We start from the raw sequence: 23,563 nt of genomic DNA, 5'->3' as shown, positions 1-23,563 counted from the left end.
TGGGAACCTCATACCAGACAAGAAATATCAGAAACTGGTAAAATTGAAGCAAAACGGAAGGGATTCAAAGCTTCCTACAACACAGGGAGAAGTGAAAAAGACATAGTAAGAAACTGTTGAGGACTTCATAGTTACTTCTCCATCATCTTCAAAATGAATCCTCTATTGAATCACATTTCAGGTGGCTGGCCTCAAAACTGATGTTTATTGATCTCACCATTTGAATTTCCTTATATAATGACAGCCGAATTTCACCAAATAATGCTGAGTCTCAGTTAGAAGCAGACCTTTTTCTTTCAAGAGAACATGTGAAAGGTAGCAGTTGGGCATACTGGGGGAAATAATGGGAGAATTAGTTTGTATCCAGTGATACAAATGTCCAAAAAAAGTAAGGACATTGGTAATCTAATGTAACTCTCCACATTTACAAATATTTCTCATGCAGTAAAGTGAAATAGAGTTTTATTATCTGAGTTCTTTTCTTCTTCCAAGTTCAAAAATTAGACAGATCTAGACCTCTCAACTTACCTGTTGGCACTTGAATTGGATTCTATAAGGTGTCTCATGTCTGTGCTTGCCAAAAGGATAAAAAAAAGTCATCTGCTGTTTTGATAATAATATTCCTTTTTCTCTTTCTTTTTTTTTCCCACAGCTCCATTCAACCCTCCCAATGCCGCTGACAGTATGGTCAAATTTGATGCCTATGGAGATGGGATAGGACGATACAACGTGTTTAATTTCCAGTACACTGGAGGCAGATACTCCTATGTGAAGGTTGGTCACTGGGCAGAAACCTTGTCACTTGATGTAGACTCTATCCACTGGTCCAGGAGCTCTGTCCCCATCTCCCAATGCAGTGACCCCTGTGCTCCTAACGAGATGAAGAATATGCAACCAGGAGATGTCTGCTGTTGGATTTGTATTCCCTGTGAAACCTATGAGTACCTGGCTGATGAATTTACCTGTGCGGACTGTGGACCTGGAAAATGGCCCACAGCTGACCTGACTGGCTGTTATGACTTACCAGAAGATTACATCAAGTGGGAAGATGCTTGGGCAATAGGTCCCGTTACCATTGCATGCCTGGGCTTTATTTGTACTTTTATGGTCATTGCAGTGTTCATCAAGCACAACAATACCCCCCTGGTCAAAGCCTCTGGCCGTGAACTGTGCTACATATTGCTCTTTGGGGTCTTCCTGTCTTACAGCATGACTTTCTTCTTCATAGCCAAGCCTTCTCCAGCTATCTGCACCCTGCGTCGTTTGGGGCTAGGAAGTTCCTTTGCTGTCTGCTACTCTGCCCTTCTGACAAAAACAAACTGCATAGCCAGAATATTTGATGGTGTAAAGAACGGTGCTCAAAGGCCTAAGTTCATCAGCCCCAGCTCTCAGGTCTTCATCTGCCTGAGCCTCATTTTGGTACAGATTGTGGTGGTGTCCGTGTGGCTTATCTTGGAGGCCCCTGGCACCAGGCGGTACACTCTTCCTGAGAAGAGAGAGACTGTCATATTGAAATGCAATGTCAAAGATTCCAGTATGTTAATCTCCTTAACATATGATGTAATCCTCGTAGTCTTATGCACTGTATATGCCTTCAAAACAAGAAAATGTCCAGAGAATTTCAACGAAGCCAAGTTTATCGGTTTCACAATGTACACAACGTGCATCATTTGGCTGGCCTTTCTCCCCATATTTTATGTGACATCCAGTGACTACAGAGTAAGTCTTTGGATACCTGTTTCCATAAATCATGTACATCACTTTAGAGGACCGTGTCATCATTCACTAAAAGCTTCTTTCACTTCTTTTGTCCCCTGGATCCCTTGCTCTGTTTCAACGTTAATGTCCACCTAAGCATATTACAAAATTTTTGTTTATCTCTAAGAAAGATGGTCTCATTTCAAACTGAGTATGTACAGTTGGAGGTGGAAGGGATTAGCACTATGAGTCTGATCATGTTAGAGCGATAGAATATAGATAAAGTATTCATACTGGTACATCAGTATGTGAAGTCATAGTCCTAACAGAAAAACCTAGTAGATCATGAGTTAGAATGAGTCATAATCCATTTTTTGGTGGAGGTGGGCCTTAAATTAAAAACTGAACAAACTAGTCGTCTCCTGTAAAAGAATCTGCCATCCAAACAGGTTATTTTCTTCTAAATAAAAAAGATAAGAAAACAGAGTTGTTTAAAAAAACCAACTAATGTTATGCTTGAATACAGAACTTTTTATTCTTTCTACATTTTATAGGGGACAAAGCACATACCTCACTGAGCAGAAAATATTGGTCAGCCTTCACCAACAAACCTAAAAAAAATTAAATTGTTTAAGTTGTCATATAGTGTTGCAAAGCTTAAAGTTCAATAAAATCATATTTTTGGACAGAAGAAAATTGCCTCAGAAAAAGATTCAGATTTGCTCCACTAGAAATCTCACAGTTATTATGATGTGAGAAATGACTGCTGGAGTTGGCCCTTACAGCAGTTTGCAGTGAATTAATTCAACTTTCTGCCCAGAAGAAAGGTAGCAGACTAACTTAGGTTGGTATTATAACCAGTAGTATGTACATGAAATAGCATGTAAAACTGTGGAGCTAATAATGTCATTTAACATACTTTTGGTGTAACAGCCTGGAACAGTATATTTAGTATTATTTTTCTCAGCTTAGGAAAGGTACTGCAAACCTCAAGAAAACAAGGATAGATAACAAACGACGCAGTAAGACACACGGAGTGACAGTAAAAGAGCTAAATATATTTAGTCTAGACAAGAGTAAACCCAGGGAGACGTGATCGCAGACTATAAATAATTTCAAGGCAACAAAAAGAGAGAAAGGGATTATTCAGTCTCAAGAGAAATTAGAATGGTGAGTAATGGATTGAAGCTAATGAAGGAAAAGTTTAAGGAAGGCACTGGGGAACAGCTCTGGACACCCAAAGTAATCAGGAAGATAGACACAGAAGGAGGGTAATATCAGCGCAGACAGTCACATGAGTGGGCAGCACAGACACTAATGGTCAAGAAGAGCATGACTTGATTGCTCAAGCATCATTTTTCAGCCTTATCTCCTGAGTGGAATTTTCAAAACCACCCATAGGCATTTAATTTAAATGCAAGGTTCCAAGTAAGCCAACTTGAGTCCTGCCAAATTGACAGAAAATGCTTTTAACACCTTTTTTGATACTTTCATGACATGTCAGGAGTTTTTTGAAAATCCTGTCCTAGATGTCTCCACTTCTGGGGCTCCTTTGAAAAGCCCATGTTTAATTTCCATGCAGTGTTACATGTTGACTCTGAATCAACCCGTGCCATCCTAATGTAGACCAATACTGGTGGCATCCCCAATAAACAACCTTAGAAACATAATTGTAGCAATGAAAAAAAAAAGAATGTTGACTGGCTTGAGATTTTATCATTAAGCACAAACATCACTTAGGACTCATCTTTCTAAAAAAAAAAAAGAGAGAGGCCTTGGAAATATATCCAAAGATTTGGTGTTGGCCCCACCATAGTAGTTAAAGAACAAACAAAAAAAAAGTAGTTCAATGTAGTATACATTCCTACCAATCCTGAATCAGAAATGTCCCTGTATGAACCCTATACAACAGGTGCCAGACAATGTTAGATATGCTGGGATGTCATATTACTGTATGTCTTACAGATTCACCCACCAAATAACCCTGCTATTTGGTTAAGGCCTTCTCTGCTATGAGAAGGACTTATGGTATAGCTATGCCTCCAGTACATACATTCTTTTTTTCTGTTAGATAAAGCTTGCTTGTATTGGCATGATCAGTCTCTTGTCCCTGAATTAAATAAATTTTAACAGCAAAAGGAATTCTGGGGGAAGGGTTTACAGTAGAGCTCTTGGTGATTCAATCATGATGTCAGCTGTGGGATTTTTCCACACACAACATGTCTTCACATAATCACCAAGGTTGAAAAGGACCTCTGGGGATTGTCTTGTCCTACCTCCCCTGCTCAAAGCCAAGTCATCTACAGCAGGTCACTCAAGGCTGTGTCCAGTCAGGGTTTGGATATCTCCAAGGATAGAGACTCCACAATCTCTTTGGGCAACCTGTACCAGTGTTTGACCATCTTAACAATTTTCTTATGTTTAATCAAAATTTCCTGTATTTTGGTTGGTGCCATGGCCTCTTTTCTGGGTACCACTAGGAAAAGTCTAGCTCCTGTTTCTTTTCTCCTCCACAAGGTATATATATGCAATGATAAGATCCTCCTGAGCCTTCTCTTCTCCAAGCTGAACAGTCCCAGCTCTCTCAGCTTCTCCTCATATGACAGATTGTTCCAGTCCCTTAATCATCTCCATGGCCCTTTGCTGCACTTCCTCTAGTATGTTCATGTCTCTCTTGTAGTGACGAGCCCAGAGCTGGGCTCAGCACCCCAGATGTGCCTCACCAGTGCTGAGCAGAGGGGAAAGATCACTGCCCTTGACCTGCTGCCAACACTCTGTATAATGCAGCCCAGGAGGCCATTGGCCCTCTTTGCTGCAAGGGCGCATTGTTGGCTCACGATCTACTTGTCCCACCAGGACTTTCTCTGCAAAGCTGCTTTCCAGCTGGGTAGCCCCCAGCATCTACTGGTGTCTGGGGTTGTTACTCCCAAGGTGCAGGACTCTGTTTTTCCTTTTTTTGAACTTCATGAGGTTCCTGTGATGCCATTTCTCCAGCTTGTCAAGGTAGCTCTGGATGGCAGCACAGCTATCTACTGTATCAACGACTATCCCACTTCGGTATCATCTTCAAAGCTATTGAGGGTTCAATCTGCCCCAGCACCCAGGTTGTTAATGAAGATGTTAAACTGCATTGGTCCTAATATCAACCCCTGGAACAACTAGTAAGTGGCCTCTGGCTGGACTTTGTGCCACAATCTCAATCCTTTGAGCTCAGCAGTTCAGCCAGTTTTCCATTCAGCTCACTGCCCACTTATCTAGCCTGTACTTCATCAGCTTGTCAGAGAGGATGTTACAGGAGACAGTGTGAAAAGCCTTACAAAGACAAATTTAATAATATTAACTACTCTGTCATCATCCACCAAGTCTAAGTAGAAGTCTAACACATTGGTTAAGTATAATTTCCCCTGTGTAAATCCATACTGACTACTGGCAGACACTGCTCCTCCATGCAAGCCTCCTGCCACATTTACTTGATTTCCTCACCATTGGGATGGGCCATTCTTAACCTTGGGTGAGGCAATTCTTGAAAAACAGCCAGGCCTCCTGGACCTCTCTTCTCTCCAGGACCATATCCCATGGTATTCTTCCAAAAAGATGCCTGAACAGGTCAACCTGCTCTGCAGGGTGGCGATCCTACTTTTTGCCTTGCTTCCTTCTCTCAGGATCCTGAATTCCACCATTTGCTGGTTGTGGCAGCCAAAGCTTTCCCTGCCTGTCACATTCCTGACAAGTTCTTGCTTGTTTATGAGATCATGAGGAGCATCTTCCTTCATCAGTTCCTCAGTCACCTTTTTAGGAAGTTGACTTCAGTGTGCTCCAAAACCCTCCTGCATTGCCTCTGCCCTGCTGTGTTGTCCATCCAGCAGGTATCAGGCAGGTTGAACTGTTCCAAGGACACCAGGGCCTGCAAATGCAAGACTTCTCCCAGTTGTCTGAAAAAAGCCTCACCTACTTCTTCCTGATTATGTGGTCTATAGCAGACACCCACCACAATGTTGTCCACTTTGTTCTGCCCGCTAATCCTGACCCGTAATCTATCAGGTGGCTCAAGACCCATTGCCAGGCAGACCTCCATTCACTCCTGCTGCTCTCTCACACAGAGTGCAACCCCGTCTCCTTGCCCTGCTACCAGCGCACTGCCCTATGCTGTAATGGCAGCCATGCTGTAATTGCAGGTTGGTAAGGAGAGCAGGAGCCAGTCACTGAGGCTGCTCTGGATCCAGCCTGGCCTGCAGTGGAGCACCAGGTCTTGGTGCACTGGTGGTTTTCCTGAGGCAGGGAAATGCCAGGGGAGCGGAGAGACCCTCCAGGAGCCAGCAGCTCTCCTGGGAGATGCTGATGGGGCCTGGGCATTGCCAGAGCCATGATGGCCACCCCACACCTACAAAGGGCAGCCCAGGAAGCGCAATGGGCCAGGAGCGCCATGACCAGAGCGGACAAACAGGGCATGGGGCAGCAGCCAGGGTGTGACGTGGCAATTGACACGGCAGTCGATGTGGTAGTTGACGCAGGAGGGCATGCAGGAGGGGTGCCTCTTCGAAGGAGGGACATTCCACTGGCCAGGTGGGAGACTCAAAGTACACATAACCCAGCAACTGGGCACCGTCCTGTGACAGGCCAAGGGCACCCATCCTACCTGAGCCCCAAGGCAGACTTACCTGCAGAAGGTGTGCCCAGGTGGAGGACCTCCTGCAGCAGGTGGCTGAGCTGCAGGCAGCAGTGAGAAGGCTGTGTAACATCAGGGAGCCAAGAAGGAGTGAGATAGCTGGTTCCAAGCACAGTCTGCAGCACACCCACAGCTCATGGCCAGACAGACAAAAACTCCCCCACCGGCACACACAGAAGGGAGGGGGGCCAATGATGCAGAAGAGTGGAAGCTTGCGACAGCAAGGACCAGGAGGAGGAAGAGACTTCCCCAGAAGCCTGAGGTGCCCTTGCAAAACTGCTTCACTGCTCTGCAGACTGAAGAGGAAAGACCCACCACATGAGGAGAGATGCTGGAGCTAAGGCAACCTGGTCTGCGCCCCATGTAACAACCAGTGCAAGTAAGAAAAGGCAACGGGTGACAGCAGTAGGCGACTCTCTTCTGAGAGGTACAGAAGTACCCATCTGCCTACCTGACGGAGTCTCCAGGGAGGTGTGCTGCTTACCAGGGCTCGGATCAGGGATGACACCGAGAGAATACCAAGCCTCATACAGTCCACTGACTATTATCTTTAGGAAGGACAGGCAGAGCAGACGAGGAGGGGGTGTCACCCTCTATCTCAATGACCAGCTGGAGTGCATGGAGCTCTGCCTGGGGATGGATGAGGACCAGACTGAGAACTTGTGAGTCAGGATTAAAGGGAGGGCAGGGACAGGTGACATCATAGCGGGGGTCTGCTACAGGCCACCCAACCAGGAAGACTGAGCAGATGAGGCCATCTATAGACAGATAGGAGCAGCCTCACATTCACAAGCCCTGATCCGCATGGAGGGCTTCAACCACCCTGATACCTATTGAAGGGACAACACAGGAGGGCATAAGCCGTCCAGGAGGTTCCTGGAATGTGTTCATGATAACTTCATTCTCTAAGTGATAGAGGAGCCAACAAGGAGAGGTGCCATGCTAGACCTTGTTCTCCCTAACAAGGAGGGGCTGGTGAAGAATGTGAAGCTCAAGGGCAGCCTTGGCTGCAGTGACCATGAAATGGTGGAGTTCAAGGTCCTCAGGGCAGCGAGGAGGACGCACAGCAAGCTCACTACCCTGGACTTCAGGAGAGCAGACTTTGGCCTCTTCAGGGACCTGCTTGGTAGTGTACCATAAGACAAAGCCCTGGAAGGAAGAGGGGCCCAAGATAGCAGGTTCAAGGATCACCTCCTCCAAGCTCAGGAGCTATACATCCCAACAAAGAGGAAGTCAGGCAAAAACACCAGGAGGCCTGCATGGATGAACAAGGAGCTCCTGGACAAACTCAGACACAAAAAGGAATCCTACAGAGGGTGGAAGCAAGGGCAGGTAACCTGGGAGGAATATAGAGAAACTGCCCAAGCAGCCAGGGATTGAGTTAGGAAAACTAAAGCCCTGACAGGGTTAAATCTGGCCGGGGACGTCAAGAAGAGCTTTATAGGTATGTCAGTGATAAAAGGAAGACTGGGGAAAATATGGGCCCTTTAGGGAAGGAAACTGGAGACCTGGTTACCCCAGCTATGGTGAAGACTGAAGTTCTCAATGACTTTTTTGCCTCAGTCTTCACTGGCAAGTGTCCTAGCCACACCACCCAAGCCTCACACAGCAAAGGCAGGGACTGGGAGGATGAAGATCAGGTTCAAGACCATCTAAGGAACCTGAAGGTGCAGAAGTTGAGATGTATCCATGGCTCCTGAGGGAACTGGTGAATGAAGTTGCTAAGCCACTATCCATCATATTTGAGAAGTCATGGGAAGGGGAAACATAACTCCCATTTTTAAATAGAGAAAAAATGAAGACTCGGAGAACTACAGGCTGCTCAGTTAAACCACTGTGCCTGGCAAGATCATGGAGTAGAAACTTCTGGAAACTATGCTAATGCAGATGGGAAATAATGAGGTGACTGGTGACAGCCAACATGGCTTCACTAAGGGCAAATTGTGCCTGACAAATTTGGTGGCCTTCTACCACAGGTTTACAGTGTTGGTGGATAAGGGAAGAGCAACTGATGTCATCTACCTGGACTTGGGCAAACCATTTGACACTGTCCCGCATGACATCGTTGCCTCTAAATTGGAGAGTCATGGATTTGATGGATGGACCACGCGGTGAATAAGTGATTGGCTGGATGGTTGCACTCAAAGAGTTGCGGTCAACAGCTCAATGTCGAAGTGGAGACCAGTGACGAGTGGCATTCCTCGACACACTGAAGGGAAGGGATGCCATCCAGAAGGACCTTGACAGGCAAACCGCATGAAGTTCAGCAGGGCCAAGTGCAAGGTCCTGCACATGGGTCAAGGCAATCCCAAGCACAAATATAGACTCCATGGAGAATGGATTGACAGCAGCCCTGAGGAGAAGGACTTCGGCATACTGATGGACAAGAAGCTCAACTTGATCCAGCAATGTGCATTTGAAGCCCAGAAAGCCAACTGTATCCTGAGCTGCATCACAAGAAGCGTGACCAGCAGGTCGAGGGAAGGGGATTCTCCCTCTCTACTCCGCTCTTGCGAGACCCCACCTGGAGTACTGCATCCAGCTCTGGGGGCCCCAGTACAAGAAATACATGAAGCTGTTGGAGTGAGTCCAGAGGAGGGCCATGAAGATGATCAGAGGGCCGGAGCACCTCTCCTATGAAGACAGGCTGAGAGAATTGGGGTTGTTCAGCCTGGAGAAGAGAAGGCTCTGGGGAGACCTTAGAGCAGCCTTCCAGTACCTAAAGGGGCCTACAAGAAAGCTGGGGAGGGACTGTTTACAAGGGCATGGAGTGATAGGACAAGGGGGAATGGCCTTAAGCTGAAGGAGGGAAGATTTAGATTACATATTAGGAAGACATTCTTTATGATGAGGGTGGTGAGGCACTGGCACAGGTTGCCCAGAGGAGCTGTGGATGCCCCATCCCTGGAAGTGTTCAAGGCCAGGTTGGATGGGGCTTTGGGCAACCTGGTCTAGTGGAGGGTGTCCCTGCCCATGGCAGGGGTGTTGGAACTAGATGATCTTTGAGGTCGCTTCCAACCCAAACCATTCTATGATTCCACAATCTGCCTGCTGCAACAAGTCACAGACTTCCAGCCTTCATCATCATGGGAGCCTCCATTTCCCAACTCAAGAAACATAGTCTGCTTTGTTCTTCTCTAGTACAGGCCAGGTTCTTGTACCTGCAAAGTGTCAGAGAAGATCAAGTCCACCTTATTCTCATCATGTCTGATGCTGTAAAGTCTGCTGACCTCCTCCCATAGCTCTTTAACATGGCAAGAGAAATCTTCCACATCTCCTGCAGAAAAGGAGAACAGCTCCCTCAGCCCCGATGAAAGGCTTCGGGCATCCCTGCAACTCCAAGGCTGCAGAGCTGCATCCTCCCTTGGGAGCTCAGTTTTGGTCAATCCTGATATGCCAGGGATAGTTGCCCCTGCAGGCATTGGGAACCATGCCCTGTGGCATCCCCCTTGCTCTGCACGCAAACACAGCATTCAGCAAAATTTTCAGCCCTCTTCTGTGCACATTTCTGCATAGTGATGAACATGTTAGCTGTCCAGCACCTTCAGAGGGCTCTTCCCAGCACCTGCAACAAGAATGCCAAACCTTACCTAACCAAGAGTCAGCTCGGACAAAAGCTGGTCAAGGACAACTGACAGAGCTGCTTAGGAGCTGATGGAGGTTGCTAGAAGTCACAGCCTCCTGCAGCGGTCCTCTCCCAACAGCAGTAAGGTACCCTGACATTCCTCAAAGTGTTCCCATGAGTCCTTTAATGATCCCAGAAGTTGTTCCCAGAAGGTCTAGAGGATCCCAAAGCAGAGGCCAGAAACTGCTTTGCAAACAGTTGCGTTTGGTGGCTGACTCCGTTAGCTGCACTGTCAAAAATGTAAAGGATAGCTCCTGGAAAAGATAGATTTCTCCGATGCCATTGATGTTCATGCAGAGGTCCACACTGATTTCAGAATCAAAGATACAGTGAAACCTGATACGATTAAATAAGCACACATAACATAAATTCACAGCAGCCCTGACATCTAGCACATTTAAAGGCATTTTCAACCTGATCACCTTAGACAAAAGCAATAACACTGGAAGGGAAAAGTCTGAATGTTAATCTGGTTATAATGAAATGAGGTGTCCAAAATTCCTACTGTTTAGACAGTTTCTCCCTGCATTTGCTTTAGGGGTAATTCTGGCTCAAGGAGCTTGCCCCCCTGCCAGTCATTCCTGCCAGGTCCAGCAGGACAGCCTCTGTTGTACCAGCACACCAGAGGCCAAGTTACACAGTGAACCATTAAGTGACCTGGGTTAAAAGGAACCCTGTGGGATTGGGCTATTTTTAACCCAAATCATTTCATCGATTGAGTCTATAATTATGTCAGCACAGCTGAGCACAAACCCTAGCAGAGCAGGGTAGGGAGGAGGGCTTTGTTAGTGAAGAGCACTTGAAACTACTACCTTCATTTATTCTTGTTTTATAAGAAGATTCCCAGTCCTGTTTTACCTGTGCAGTGCCTGGTTCAATACCCACCCTGAAGTGAGAGCAGAGCCCTGTGGACAAAATGCAAAGAAGTGAAGGACAAAGTGCAGCTGGAAACATTCAGGTGTCCCTTTCTCTTGCTGCCCCTGTGGGGTCTTCCATGTTCACTCATCTTATGAAAGCTGAGTACCTTTTCATGGTGCTTGCCACAGCTACCTTGGGGAAAGAGTGATTATTACAAGATCACATTAATTATACTCACTGCTGACAAAGCACTTGGTGCTCAGTTTATACATAAAGCAACAAAATCCACTCCCTACTCTATTTTTCGTTTTGCACCAATTATTTGTGACAAGTAGGTATGAGAAGCATTCCTGTGGAAGAAGGCTAATCTCCAAGGACTGCAGGAGTGTAACTAAGGAAAAATGAGCCATGGATGTATAATCATTCAAATTAAGCAGTAGAGTTTAAAGCAGTTTAATTCAACATCTTAACTAAGGAATCTGCTTGAAAGAAAAGAATATAAACTGAAAATGAGGCAGTAAACTGCCACCTAGTTATACCATAGAACAAAAAGGAAGAAAGATAGTACCAGTAAAGTTGTACTAACAAATACCCCAAAGGCAACTACTCTAAAATCCTGCAGCCTTACACACAATGCATTTCTCAGCCCAAAAAACTTCTGTCTCAAAATCAGGGCACCTTTCAGGCCCAGTCTGACAAATGTCACCAGCTCTTATGTTTACTCCAAATTACACCTATGTTCCTGCAAGGGATTGTTCAAGTTCTCTGATCAGGATTGAAGTTGGAGACTAAACTGTTTTTCAAAAGGGATGCTCTACATGAGGCATCTAATGTTAACCCACATAAAGCACATAACCACATAAATTACAGTACGTGCAAGCTGGTTTCCACTGTAGACAGCTTTGCCCAGTTGTTGCATGACAGACATTACAGCGGATTTCCTGATTAATTTAGAAATCAAGACGATGAGAGATGAGAGAAAGAGAGCAGAACTATCCTTTCGGTGCTAATCCGAGGGAGAACACGCTCAGTCAAGCTCCCCCTGATATGTAGAGACACAGGGTACTATCAGCACCATGCACCTCACTCATATGATGCTAGGATTGTGGAAGATAAGGATGCGACAGATGTTCAAGCAAGCCTGTACCAGTGCAAACCCCCAGGACTGTGGTTCCTACTGTTGTAGATAATGCTTCTAATATTCTGCATTTCAGAGCTTTACATACTGAAACACAGCGCTTTGCGCCCACTCTCTCCTAGGTGCAAACCACCACCATGTGCATCTCTGTGAGTCTGAGCGGCTTCGTTGTGCTGGGCTGCTTGTTCGCACCCAAAGTGCACATCATCCTCTTCCAGCCCCAGAAGAATGTGGTCACTCACAGACTCCATCTCAACAGGTTCAGTGTCAGTGGGACCGGGACCACTTATTCCCAGTGTAAGTAACAAAACCGCCACCTTTCTATGAGGATGTGGGATTGCGGTGAGTTTGGGTAAAGACAAGATGTGTTTTTTACCAGAAACAAAAAGACCTTTATAGGCTGGGCTGTGTGCCCCTATGCAAGCATCACTTCATTTGTGTCTGGAGAGAAGAACTCATCAGCCTCCCATGGGAATCAGCTCAGAGCCCGCTCTGAAGCTCACTGAAGTCAGCAGAAAGCTTTTGGCGGGCTCTGACTCCATCCTGCTGCACAAAGCAAGTAGACCCCGTCGTTCTCTGTCACTCTTGCAGCAGTGACAGCAACAGATTGCCCTGGGGTATTCCTGTCAAAATGACATGCCGACAGGACCTGGGCCACAATGCAGCGTGCTCTCAATGGCTTTTATTGCCTGCATTATAAGGAAAGGCTCCAAGTCTGCAGCAAAAGCATACAAGAGATGCCATAAACTGTATCTGTATGCTGAGTGTGAGCCATACCCTTTGTAAGTGCCACAGCCAGGAGAAGCAATCAGTGCTCTGTTGCAAGGACAACTCATCTGCCTCCCTCCTTTCCTTCATCTCCAATCTCCTCATCCCCAGCAGATTCACATCTGTGATTTTGTTTTGAGCCTGTCGCTCCTCTTCTGTGTGAGTTGCTCTGAGACTTTTTTGGATTTTTTTTTTTAAAAAAAAAAAGTAACCTGTATGTTTTTGGGGTTTTTTTCCTTGTCAACCTTAACTAGTCAAGGATGGGAGCATACAGTGCCTTGTTCACAGATCTCTGTGGACAGCATGTCTAACATGGAAAGCTAATTGAAAAAGTACACTACAACTATAAAGAGGCAAGGAATAAGAAAAAGGAAAGGGGGGACACAGAGCAAGGTGTGCCAGCAAGTTCACATTAACCTAACTTCAAGTTTTTGAGTATCACTTAAATTTCAAAATTTGCTAGATACCTTTGGCACTTCAGATTTCAGGCAGAACATGGAAGAAACTTAGGACCCTGCTGTGTATCACATTGACAGGGATTAGGAGATAAAGGGGTCCTAGCCATCTCTGGCTTTCCCACCCCGAACCATAATGTGTCATGAACGCCCAGGGTCCCTTAACAAGAGAGCAGCCATGTGGCTCTACACATCCTCCATTGCATCAGAGTCAGCACTGCATCCAGCCCTGACACCAGAACCTCAAATCTCCTTGATGTTTTGGAAAACTTAAACCAAGAGAGATGAGATGGCCCTAAGTGCCGAGCACTCCCAAAAGTGATGGATTTGCAAGACCAATGGTCTCCCAATGACCTTTAGAAGTTTGGTCCCTTGACAAAATGGTAAGTCCCATGAGATTATTTTCATCCCTTCTGAATTTTGTGTAAATGATCTTTCCAAGTTTTTTAATTCTCTCATACTACGGAATAAGCTTAGTCAGAAACCATTTTGATTCATGGATACTTTTGTACAGGACTGCATTTTTGAATCTGTTATTGTTATTATAATGGCCAGATAATACATGTGTGTGCACAAGCATGCATGCAACTGAAAGACATCCTTATTGCACATCTTTATATTAAAAGCCTACTTTTTCAGCTTTGTTAATAGCTTTTAGACTTAAGGAAAGCATAAAAATCTAGACTTACAATCTCCTGCTACTTCATTGTTTGGAAAGGTGGACATTTTTCCTGGTTACACCTAGCTGAGTAAAGGCTGTTGGTCTTCTTGGACCATGGCAAGACTTGGGCCTGGAAGTAGGACTAAAATGCCCATCACACACTATGGAAAAAGTCCTATAGTTTCCATCTAGGACAATTATTTGGGAAAATAACACTGAGAATTAACTGTCTATCACAGCATCATTTTTTTTAAGAAGGAAAATTTTCGCTTACTCCCATTTTTTGATAAATTATTTTGAATAAATTTTCTTTTTTTTTTTTTTTTAACTCTTTAGTCATTCATAAAGCTCCAAAAATGTTGTCAGGCAAATTAATTCTAATCCATGTCTAAAGTATTCCTCTCATGAGTCCTGGAGCTGTCAGCTTGTTTTTATTTTGGTCTTGATGATGTTTTCATCAGTCAGAAACTGCTTAATATGAGACTGATCAAAATTAGCTCCAGGGCATTCTAATAACAGCAACATCTGAAAAGCCAGTTCTTGTTCATTGTCAGAGCTTTAGAAGACAGGAGTACCCAAATTGCTCGAATGGGCAGTGTGTTTCCTATCTCAATGGATTCTCACTTCCATTGCATCTCAGGGCTGCCACAACCTCTTCACTCCATCAGTCATTAATGCCATGAGTATAGTGAGTCATGAACAGCAAGTAACTCATGGACAGTTTTTAACACAGTTCCTTGAACCGTGAAAACTGGCCAAACACTATGGGAAAAGGTAAGTGACACTGATGATGCTCTTGGGTAGTGTTAAGTGTTAGCTCTAAATGTGTATCATAACTACATCCCAAAACTAAGCAGTGGAGGGAGGGTCTTTGTTAACGGTCAACCACATAAGCTGCAGTGTGGTGATGGTCATGAAAGCCAAATTGACCACCTCATGTAGTCATCTGAATACAGATGCATGCTCTGCAGAAAACAAGTAGGAGTGAATACGTGACTGCAAAGGAAGGAAATTTATTTTGGAGGCACTGAGCTTTGACCATTTTGACAGCTGAAGTCTGGACTACAAAAGAATATAGATTTAAGCTGAAGAGAGGCAGGATATATGTATATATAGATATATGACAATTTTTGAAACGTATGTATCTGTACACATTTATTTGAATCTGAAAATTCATATTTGGCAATGCTGCGTGAGTTCTGCTTCCCCTGTAGTGTTTCCCCCATCAAGATGTTCCCCAATTTTCCTGTGGCCTGCTTTATAGACTTGGCAGAGGTATTCCCATAAGGTAGCAGGTCAGCACTCATAAAACTTCCCAGGGAGCTTAGGACTGATTTAAGCACATACATGATTCAGGTTGAGCTTTTACACCCAGAAGGTGTGATTCATCCAAGTTATGTCCACATGGAGAGCTGCACACAGACTTGAGCTCCTCCAGGTGTGCTCAACAGGGGTCAGAGAAAGAATTGAACCTGCTGTTTATAGCCAGGCTGGTAAAATTTTCTCTCTCAGAATTTATTTTCCCAGCCCTTGCTCCAAACTAGCCTTGATATGTGGCTTTTATACATGATTAACTCACAGTTGTCCAACTGTGAGCATGAGTAGAGGAAGTGGCACACAGACAGCAGTTTGAATCTGCCTGTTCCTGACTGTAGGCATGCTGCAAGGTGCCACAGCAGTGCTGGGCTCTTGCATTTCACCTCCTGTTCTTTGCCTTGGATTATCTGAGCAAAATGAGAGACAGCCAGGAAAGAGGAGATCAAAAGCATGAATTGCAGCCAAATCAAGACTTCTGGTCATGTCACACGTTTTTCTTTGGCCTCAACACAAGGCAAAATGGAGGTGAAGCGTCTCTAGCAGGTCCAGCAATATTTCAGGAAACCCCTTGGCTGCTGGTGTAAGACATGACGTGAAACCCAGAACCCTGCAGGGCCAGCAATTAACATTGCCAAGGTCTGTAAGGAAAAGCAAGATCTTTTTTTCAGTCTCAGAGAGAGCTGGATACTCAGTCTGAACGCTTTACTCCAGCCGGCAGAGTTAACAACTGCCTCTCAGCACTACAAGAGAGGTACGTGCTGTGGAGGAAGACTGGGAACTGAAAACACAAGGCCACTTGTTGCTTGCCTACCACCATATTTCTCTGTCCAACTTTGACATCCTCCTGACCCAGTTACTGTAGTATTTGATCTATTCATGCTGCTCAATATGTTGGACTTCAAAAAAACCCTGAAGCTAAAAGCATTCTGGGTGGGTGACTGATGTTCACAGTAACAAAATTATTTTGCCTGTAGTCATACTGCAGTAGAACAGGGATTTGAATCAGGTCTCCTAAGCAATATTGATTTTTCTATTTGCCAAAAATAAGTAGAAATAAAAATAACAACAATAATAAAATTTCAGGTCAATGTGCTCCCATATTATACCCAGTTAAAAACTGAATACAAAACCTGATGGCTAATTTTCCCAAAATCATAGGCATGATGCCCTTTTACCTACAAATGATTGCTTTCATATATGGGACTCAGAACACATACCCAGATCATGAAAGATAAAACTCCATCTACCTAATTCAGAGCAGGGGCTCATTCTTGGCTCTCCTGTTTATCAGGAATATGTCCTGACCTCTGAGTAGTAGGTTAGTCTAATAGGTGCCTTTAAATTTCTCTTGTTAAAGCAGTTCTGTTTTCCACAAAATATTTGTTCGGTCAATGAAAGAATTAGAAATAGTAGATGATTTGAAGAAAGAATAATCTGTTCTGAAAATGATGCTGAGTGTCTTCAGAGAGCTGGTCTGCAACTGAGTGTAGCCAGCACCAGTTTTGGAAGACTGAGCATGCCCTTGGTCAGCTGCATAAATTGCTTTTTACACTGGATGATTGAGTTTACGAAGTCATTGTTTGCTGTGTGTTTTCTTTGATGAAGGCATCACATTACTCTGGGTCACTGTTATCATTAACCTAATGTATCTTTCAAAAAACAGCTTTATGGTGCCATGAGCAGGGATGTCACAGAGCATCTGAAAACATATTCCTGATGCCCAATTGATAATTTTAACAAAGATGGACAAACCAGCTTGCTTTTAAATTAAAATCCACAAGGCTTTAGCAGAATAGCAATATATCCTACAGTCAAAATACAAATGCATTTAGAAACAGATTCTGACTCAGATTCAATTGTCGTATCACTGAAGCAATGAAAACCTGTTGAGTAAAATATTAGGTAATGTAGACAAGGGTATCAGAATCTGGCCCTCATCTCTGGATGTATATTGAATCCTGGTCCAGAGCTCCTAGAAATGAAGGATATTATGGTCAGAAAATATTCTGGGATTAGGTGAGAAAGAATCTTACTTCCAAATTCAGTTATTCAAAAATTTCTTCACTCCATCCAACATGTACATAGGAATTTTTTTTTTTTTTTTTTTGGTAATTAAAAAGCAGATTAACACACAGTCCTAATATGCAGAAGTGAATTCTCTCCTGAATTTAAAAATGCATATCTTTTATTTCAGGAAGGTCCATTCCAATTACGTGAAAGCTCAAAGGATCAGACCTTAGCATTTCTTGCCAATAAAACACGAAAAATCCAAAGGTTCACCTTTTATTCTACGGGGATATCTTAGCACCACTCTAGCTACATTAATTCACACTAACATGCAAAGTGCTGTCACGTGAGACCCAGTGGCCCAGAATCATCCAAAAATATTTCATGTATTTTATTCAGACACTTCTTGGAGAAGCTTAGTCCCTAAGCGTTCTCAATAGTCAGCAAAGAGAAACCAGGTTCCTCCAGAGGATACTCCAGCCTCAGATCTGAATCGCCTTGTAGAAGTGCAAGCAGTACCTCCATCAGCTCCACTGCTGACACAGTCACGTACAGTGACTTTTCATTGGACATGTTGGTTAAATTGGGTGAGATAGTCCAGATCAACATAAATTCTAATTATAATTTTTTGCCGTGGGTTGATTTTCCCCTGTCTTTCTCTTTCAGCATCTGCTAGTATGTACGTACCGACCGTCTGCAACGGAAGGGAAGTTCTGGACTCCACCACCTCATCTCTGTGATTGTGACTTGCAGTTCAGTTCTTGAGTTTTTAGACTGTTAGGCAAAATTTTGCACATGTTGTGCTCTCCAGAAAACACCAGAAAAAAAAAGAAATCAAGACAAAACTAGTACCTTTTTTTAGAAACGGTGTAATAAATTATTTTTGAGGATTGTACAGTATATAGTGATGTTCTGGAACTTTTTAGACTGATTTTAGCCCTTCTGTTGTTAACGGTTGTAAGGGACATGTAAATAACCGTGGTTCACAATGTGCATAGTCCTACAGTAAGGGAGTGATTTGTTGCAAGCACAGTTGCAATGTTAGGTGACTTCTTTCCTACGAAATTTTTTTGTAGCTCCTCGTTGTAATTAACTTAGACTGCATTTCTATGTTGTATATTACAGTTACCTTACGTGTAACAGATTGGTTTTCTCAGCACAAAACAGCAGTATTAATGTAAAGGCACCAATAATAAAAAGATAAAAGTTTTTCAGCATGGTTTCATTTTTGTTTCTTCCTCCCTCAAGGTCATTACATTTCCCTAGGCATAAGGATAGGTAAAAAGGATAAAATGTCTGCAGTACTGGTGTGTGCACACACGTATCTGTCTATGGGTGTGTGCCTGTATTACAAAATCCATATCACATAATATGTGCTTATGGTGAATGCTTTGTCAGGATAAAGCATAAATTCCCTCTCCTTAACAAAACAAAACAAAACCAAAAAAAGAGCGCATATTTTTAAAGCATCTCAAGTGCTCTTTTTGTTATTAAAATGTAGCGTAATTTCCAAAAGTGAAAATGCCTAATTGCATCTCAATGAGTTATTAACAAAAAATTTTTGATCACTGGCTCACTCATTTGGCATAACTTAATGCTGTCATGCACACAATAGATTGGTAGCATATAAAAACCAAAGAGATTTTAGATTAGGTTGGCAGAGAGATGGGAGAAAATCTGTCAGAAAATTAGCTAAGACTGTTTTATACCTCCAGCCAAAACAAAGCTGGTTCAGTTTGTCTGCATCAACAGTGCAGTGAAAGGTAATTGGAACACTGCAAAAACACAGAGATCAAAAGAGAAATCCAGGAGACATTTACACACATCTCTGGGGTGACCTTTGCATTCAAACTAAACGATTCAAGACACACTTACCAGCTACTTAGACAATTGCAAAATACCTTTAAAGTCTGGCTTTTATAACTGCAGTCTTAAAGCTGCCCTCATGCTATTGAAACAATCTGAAATCCTCCCTTCTGCCGCGTCCAATAAGTCATTAAGGAAACAAACACACCTTTGATTAATGTGTCTGGGCATATTTACCTAAGGGCTTGTTCCCGTTGATCTCATTCCAGCTGAGGTCAATAGCAAAATTCTCATTGACTTCAAAGGCAACACCACTGAGGCTTGAAAGGCAGACACTACAGATGTATATCCAACAGTATGTAAGTTCTCTGGAGCCCAGTTCTCCTGCACTTGCATATGCTTTTTTACATATTTCTAGAAAGGTGCAAGCCCTTAGGGCTGCACTAGCAAAGGAAGTAGCTGTTATTTTGAATGCAACAATTAAAGATGCAGGTTCTTAAAATTCCTACTCGCAGATAGACGCTTATTTTCTTTGGACATCCACATGTCCACCAGCAAAGACCTCTTGATGTCTACGCTTCTGTGACTGGCTACACAGGCAGTGTGACTTTCCTCAAAGTAAGTATTGCTCAGCCCACATTACATGCAGAGCCCTACATTCAGCTTCTTTCTCTCCACAAGCACTGGATTGGCTAGTGTTCTGGGCTTGGTTCCTGTAGGGGTCAAGCTTTGATAGGTTGGGGTCTTGATTTCTAAATCAAGGCCCCTTAAAGCATCTCAGTTTGGTCAGCTACATTTATTTGACTTTTTTTGTGCTCCTTTTGGATTAAGAGGATTTGCACAGTATAGCAAAAGGTCAAAATATCTGAACATAATGCTCATATCTCTGCTTCTACATTATCTTTATGGACCTCTTAAAAATGTCTAAACCAATGCAAATTTCTTCTCAATTTTTATGGAAAGCAACAATCAGGGTCAAATCCACCTCACCTAACATTCATTAGTATAAATAGCTACATATGAGCTTGTCAACCTCTTCTCCCTTTGTATTCAGTGGAGAGAAGCAGGCACAATTCCCCTGGCTTATCTCAGACTGCTCCTTTAGGCTGAGATGAATCTCTCCAAACAAAGGCTAGCAGAGCTTGCTCAGATCACAAAGTTTGCACTGAAAATAAAGGCATTGTGTCAGATGAATTCCACCCCCTAGAATCTAAATTGGCATCACTGAAGCTAATTTATAACAGGTGAGGATCTTACACTTCTGGAGTTTTCATTCATTTTGATAGCACTATTGAGAAACTGGCCCAACATCTGTGTCTGAACAGGTGTTATGAATACTTAGGTGGTTTGAAAGCCTCTTGCATGTGGATTTTCATCAAAAAAACAAACAAACAAACAAAACCCCAAAACAAAAACCACATTTGGAGCTCTGGATTTTCAGCCCCACCAAATGTTCCTGACATTCTTGTACTTTAGTCGCTTTTATCTTGAAAGCTTTTCACTACTTTCCATTGGATGTCCAGGGATGTGTATTACCTGATATTGCTTGATTATTCAAGTATCCAGTTTCAAAACACAGCAAAACAAAGAAGAAAAATATCAAAGTCTGGCAGAGGCTTTGCACACCTTACCGTCATTCAGAAGCCATAACTTCAGAGTACCTTAGCTCTCTGACACAAATCAAGATCACAGAAAGGTTTGTGAAAAATTGATCACTTTTTATTTATTGGCTGAGTGGAAAAATAAGACTCAAAAAGTCATAGCCGATCAATCTGAAGTAAAGAAGGTTTGAGGGTTTTTTCTCTTTATTCTTGGTATTGGGGTGGATTGGTATTTTTTTGTAGGAGAGGTGTTTCTTTTTTAAGCCTTGACTGAAGTTTGAAAGCAAAACCAAAATCCACCATGGTAAAGCAAAAAATTTTATTTGTCTTCAAGTGATTGTTTTTCCTGAATTAATTGACCACAACTGGTTTTAGTCATAGCCAAAGAAATTTCAAAAGGAATTGACTTTTCAAATTGAAAAACTCTAGCACCTGTTTCAAAATTATCAAAACCTATTTAAAAATATCATGTTCTACCTGAACAAAACAAATCCTCCAAAAAAAATCAGTGCAAAATATCCTGTCTCCACCCAGAAGTCTGAGCTCTGGTTGAAGAGGTTTCCACTGCAATCCTTCACCTAATGAAGATGAAAGGTAGAAGCTATTTATCCAGAGCCACCTCAAAGCTTCTCAGCAACATAAGAAAAGCTGAGTTTTGCCACTGCAAGAAGAAAAGTGGCCAAGGCCAGGCTGGGCTGTTCTTGCAATAGGAAGGGGATGGGTAGGAAGCAAAGGCTGGGGGAGACCTAGTGTGCCAATCTTATTGCTTCTCCTGCCTCTATGGAAATGGCAGTCAGAAAAGGGCTTCTCCTCAGCAGTGCCACTTCCCTACACACACCAACCCCTCCTTTAGAGGCAACAATGACGACTTCATCACTGCCTACAACTAGATGGAAAACAGAGCACGTTATCAAGGCCAGGTCAGATGGGGCTTTGGGAAATCTGGTATAGCAGAGTGTGTCCCTGCCCATGGCAGGGGGGTTGGAACCTATGATCTTTGAGATCCCTTCCAACCCAAACCATTCTATGATCCCTAAAGAGACTGACCTTCTAGTATGTTGACATTTTAAATACAGAAGGAGGCGAGGACAAGAATGGGCTGTATATAACATCAAAGCTCTCAGAGGCCACTCTTGCATGTCTTTTATTCAAGCAAACAGCCACACAACCTTGCTTTGGCTTTCAGGTGTTGGTAGAGCACCAACCTCACAGTACATGGGACCTTAGTGTTTTCTTCCTGATGAGGTCCAACTCTATGCATCCAGAGAAATAACCGAAACATGGTGGCTGCTTATTATCAACTCAATTCTCACATCTCCCTTGTTCCTGCTGCCTGTATTCAGTGTGGGTACATACAACCACGTGGCTAGGGATGTCACCATACATTGTGAAACACACTGTATATTTTAAGATGAGCCTGACCTTTTATTTCCGTTCCTATCTATCTCCTTACATTCTTGCCAAAGCAGCACAGTTCACAAGCATTCAAAAGCAGCAAGAAATAGAAACAAGGGGATTCAGCGAAAGAAGTATACAAGGAGAAAGACTAAGAGAGAACACCAAAGATAAGCAGAACTTCCCAAGATTTCCCTTGAAGTTATCATTCCCTGTTACATTACCTAGAATAGCTCTTTAAGGCCTCCATGCTTCATGATGGCTGGGGAATGAAAGGATTGAGAGCAGCGCTGCTGAGAAGGACTTGGGGGTACTGGTGGATTAAAAGCTGGACATGACCCAGCAATGTGCACTCCCAGCCCAGAAAGCCAACTGTATCCTGAGCATCACAAGAAGTGTGACCAGCAGGTCAAGGGAGGGGATTCTGCCCCTCTGCTCTCATGAGACCCCACCTGGAGTACTGTGTCCAGCTCTGGGGTCCTCAGAACAGGAAAGACATGGACCTGTTGGAGCAAGTTTAGAGGAGGCCATGAAGATGATCAGAAGGATGGAGTACCTCTGCTGTGAAGACAGGCTGAGAGTTAGGGTTGTTCAACCTGGAGAAGAGAAGGCTCCGGGGAGACCTTATTGAAGCCTTTCAATACTTAAAAGGGGCTTATAAGAAAGATGGGGGCAGACTTTTTAGTAGGGCCTGTTGGAATAGGACAAGGGGTAATGGTCTTAAACTAAAAGAGGGTAGATTTAAACTAGATTTAAGGAAGAAATTTTTTGTGATGAGGATGGTGAAACAGTGGAACAGGTTGCCAAGAGACATGGTAGATGCCCCATCCCTGGAAACACTCAAGGTCAGGTTGGACGGGGCTCTGAGCAACCTGATCTAGTTGAAGATGTCCCCGCTCATTGCAGGGGGAGTTGGACTAGGTGAGCTTTAAAGGTCCCTTCCAACCCAAACTATTCTATGATTCTATGATTATACAATTCTATGATACAGACCAACCAGCAGCATTCCTTGCTTAGGAAGAAATGTCATCTCCATTTGCATGTCAGCACCAGTTGTAGCTGCTTTTACATTGAAGCATTTGCGTTGGCCACTGCTGGAGATGAGTCAACAACCACTGGCTCTTAAATGGCAACATCTGCTGCTATCTTGTCTGATTATAATTAAGTATCTCCATTTTATGGGTACTGCTGGCTCTTGCAGGACAGACAAACCAAAACCTGCAAATTTTCCCTCTTACTAGCTAAGAGTCCCAGAACCTCTTTTTCAAGAGCAAATAGTCAAGTCCTTTCTTGTAGCTTCAAGTAGCTCCTTGAAGCTACTCAGTAACTTCCATTGTGGCTCTAAGACACTTAATTTTCCCAAAACCTAGACTTTTAATCAATCGTATATTACAAACATCAATGAATGTAATCAGAGCCATGATAGAATACATTCTTTGCACATTTCCCCCGAGCAAGCACTGTCAAAGCTGAGACAATAACATTCTGCTAATTTGCCAATAATTTATACAGAGACACCACTAAAATGTGCTTAATCCTCAAAGAGGCTCAGTTGCTTGACTCCAGAT

The 23,563-nt window shown here is 43.5% G+C and overlaps 1 protein-coding gene across 3 annotated transcripts in view; it reads left to right on the top strand.

The window, feature by feature from the left end:
• LOC104641010 (metabotropic glutamate receptor 3) overlaps positions 1–18,407 on the top strand; it is a 112,094-nt gene extending 93,687 nt beyond the window's left edge. For all 3 annotated transcript variants that reach the window (XM_075770818.1, XM_075770735.1, XM_075770652.1), the window contains 3 exons: positions 653–1,719; positions 12,108–12,282; positions 17,860–18,407. In XM_075770818.1, coding sequence (XP_075626933.1) covers positions 653–1,719; positions 12,108–12,282; positions 17,860–17,933 — 1,316 coding nt within the window. In that variant the 3' untranslated portion in view covers positions 17,934–18,407. The remainder of the gene's footprint in view (positions 1–652; positions 1,720–12,107; positions 12,283–17,859) is intronic.
• Positions 18,408–23,563: the final 5,156 nt, after the last annotated feature.

This window comes from Balearica regulorum, chromosome 1, assembly GCF_011004875.1.
Source record: "Balearica regulorum gibbericeps isolate bBalReg1 chromosome 1, bBalReg1.pri, whole genome shotgun sequence".
Classification (NCBI taxonomy): domain Eukaryota; kingdom Metazoa; phylum Chordata; class Aves; order Gruiformes; family Gruidae; genus Balearica; species Balearica regulorum.
The sequence above is the reverse complement of the archived record's forward strand: the minus strand, read 5'-3'. Positions and strand labels throughout refer to the sequence as shown.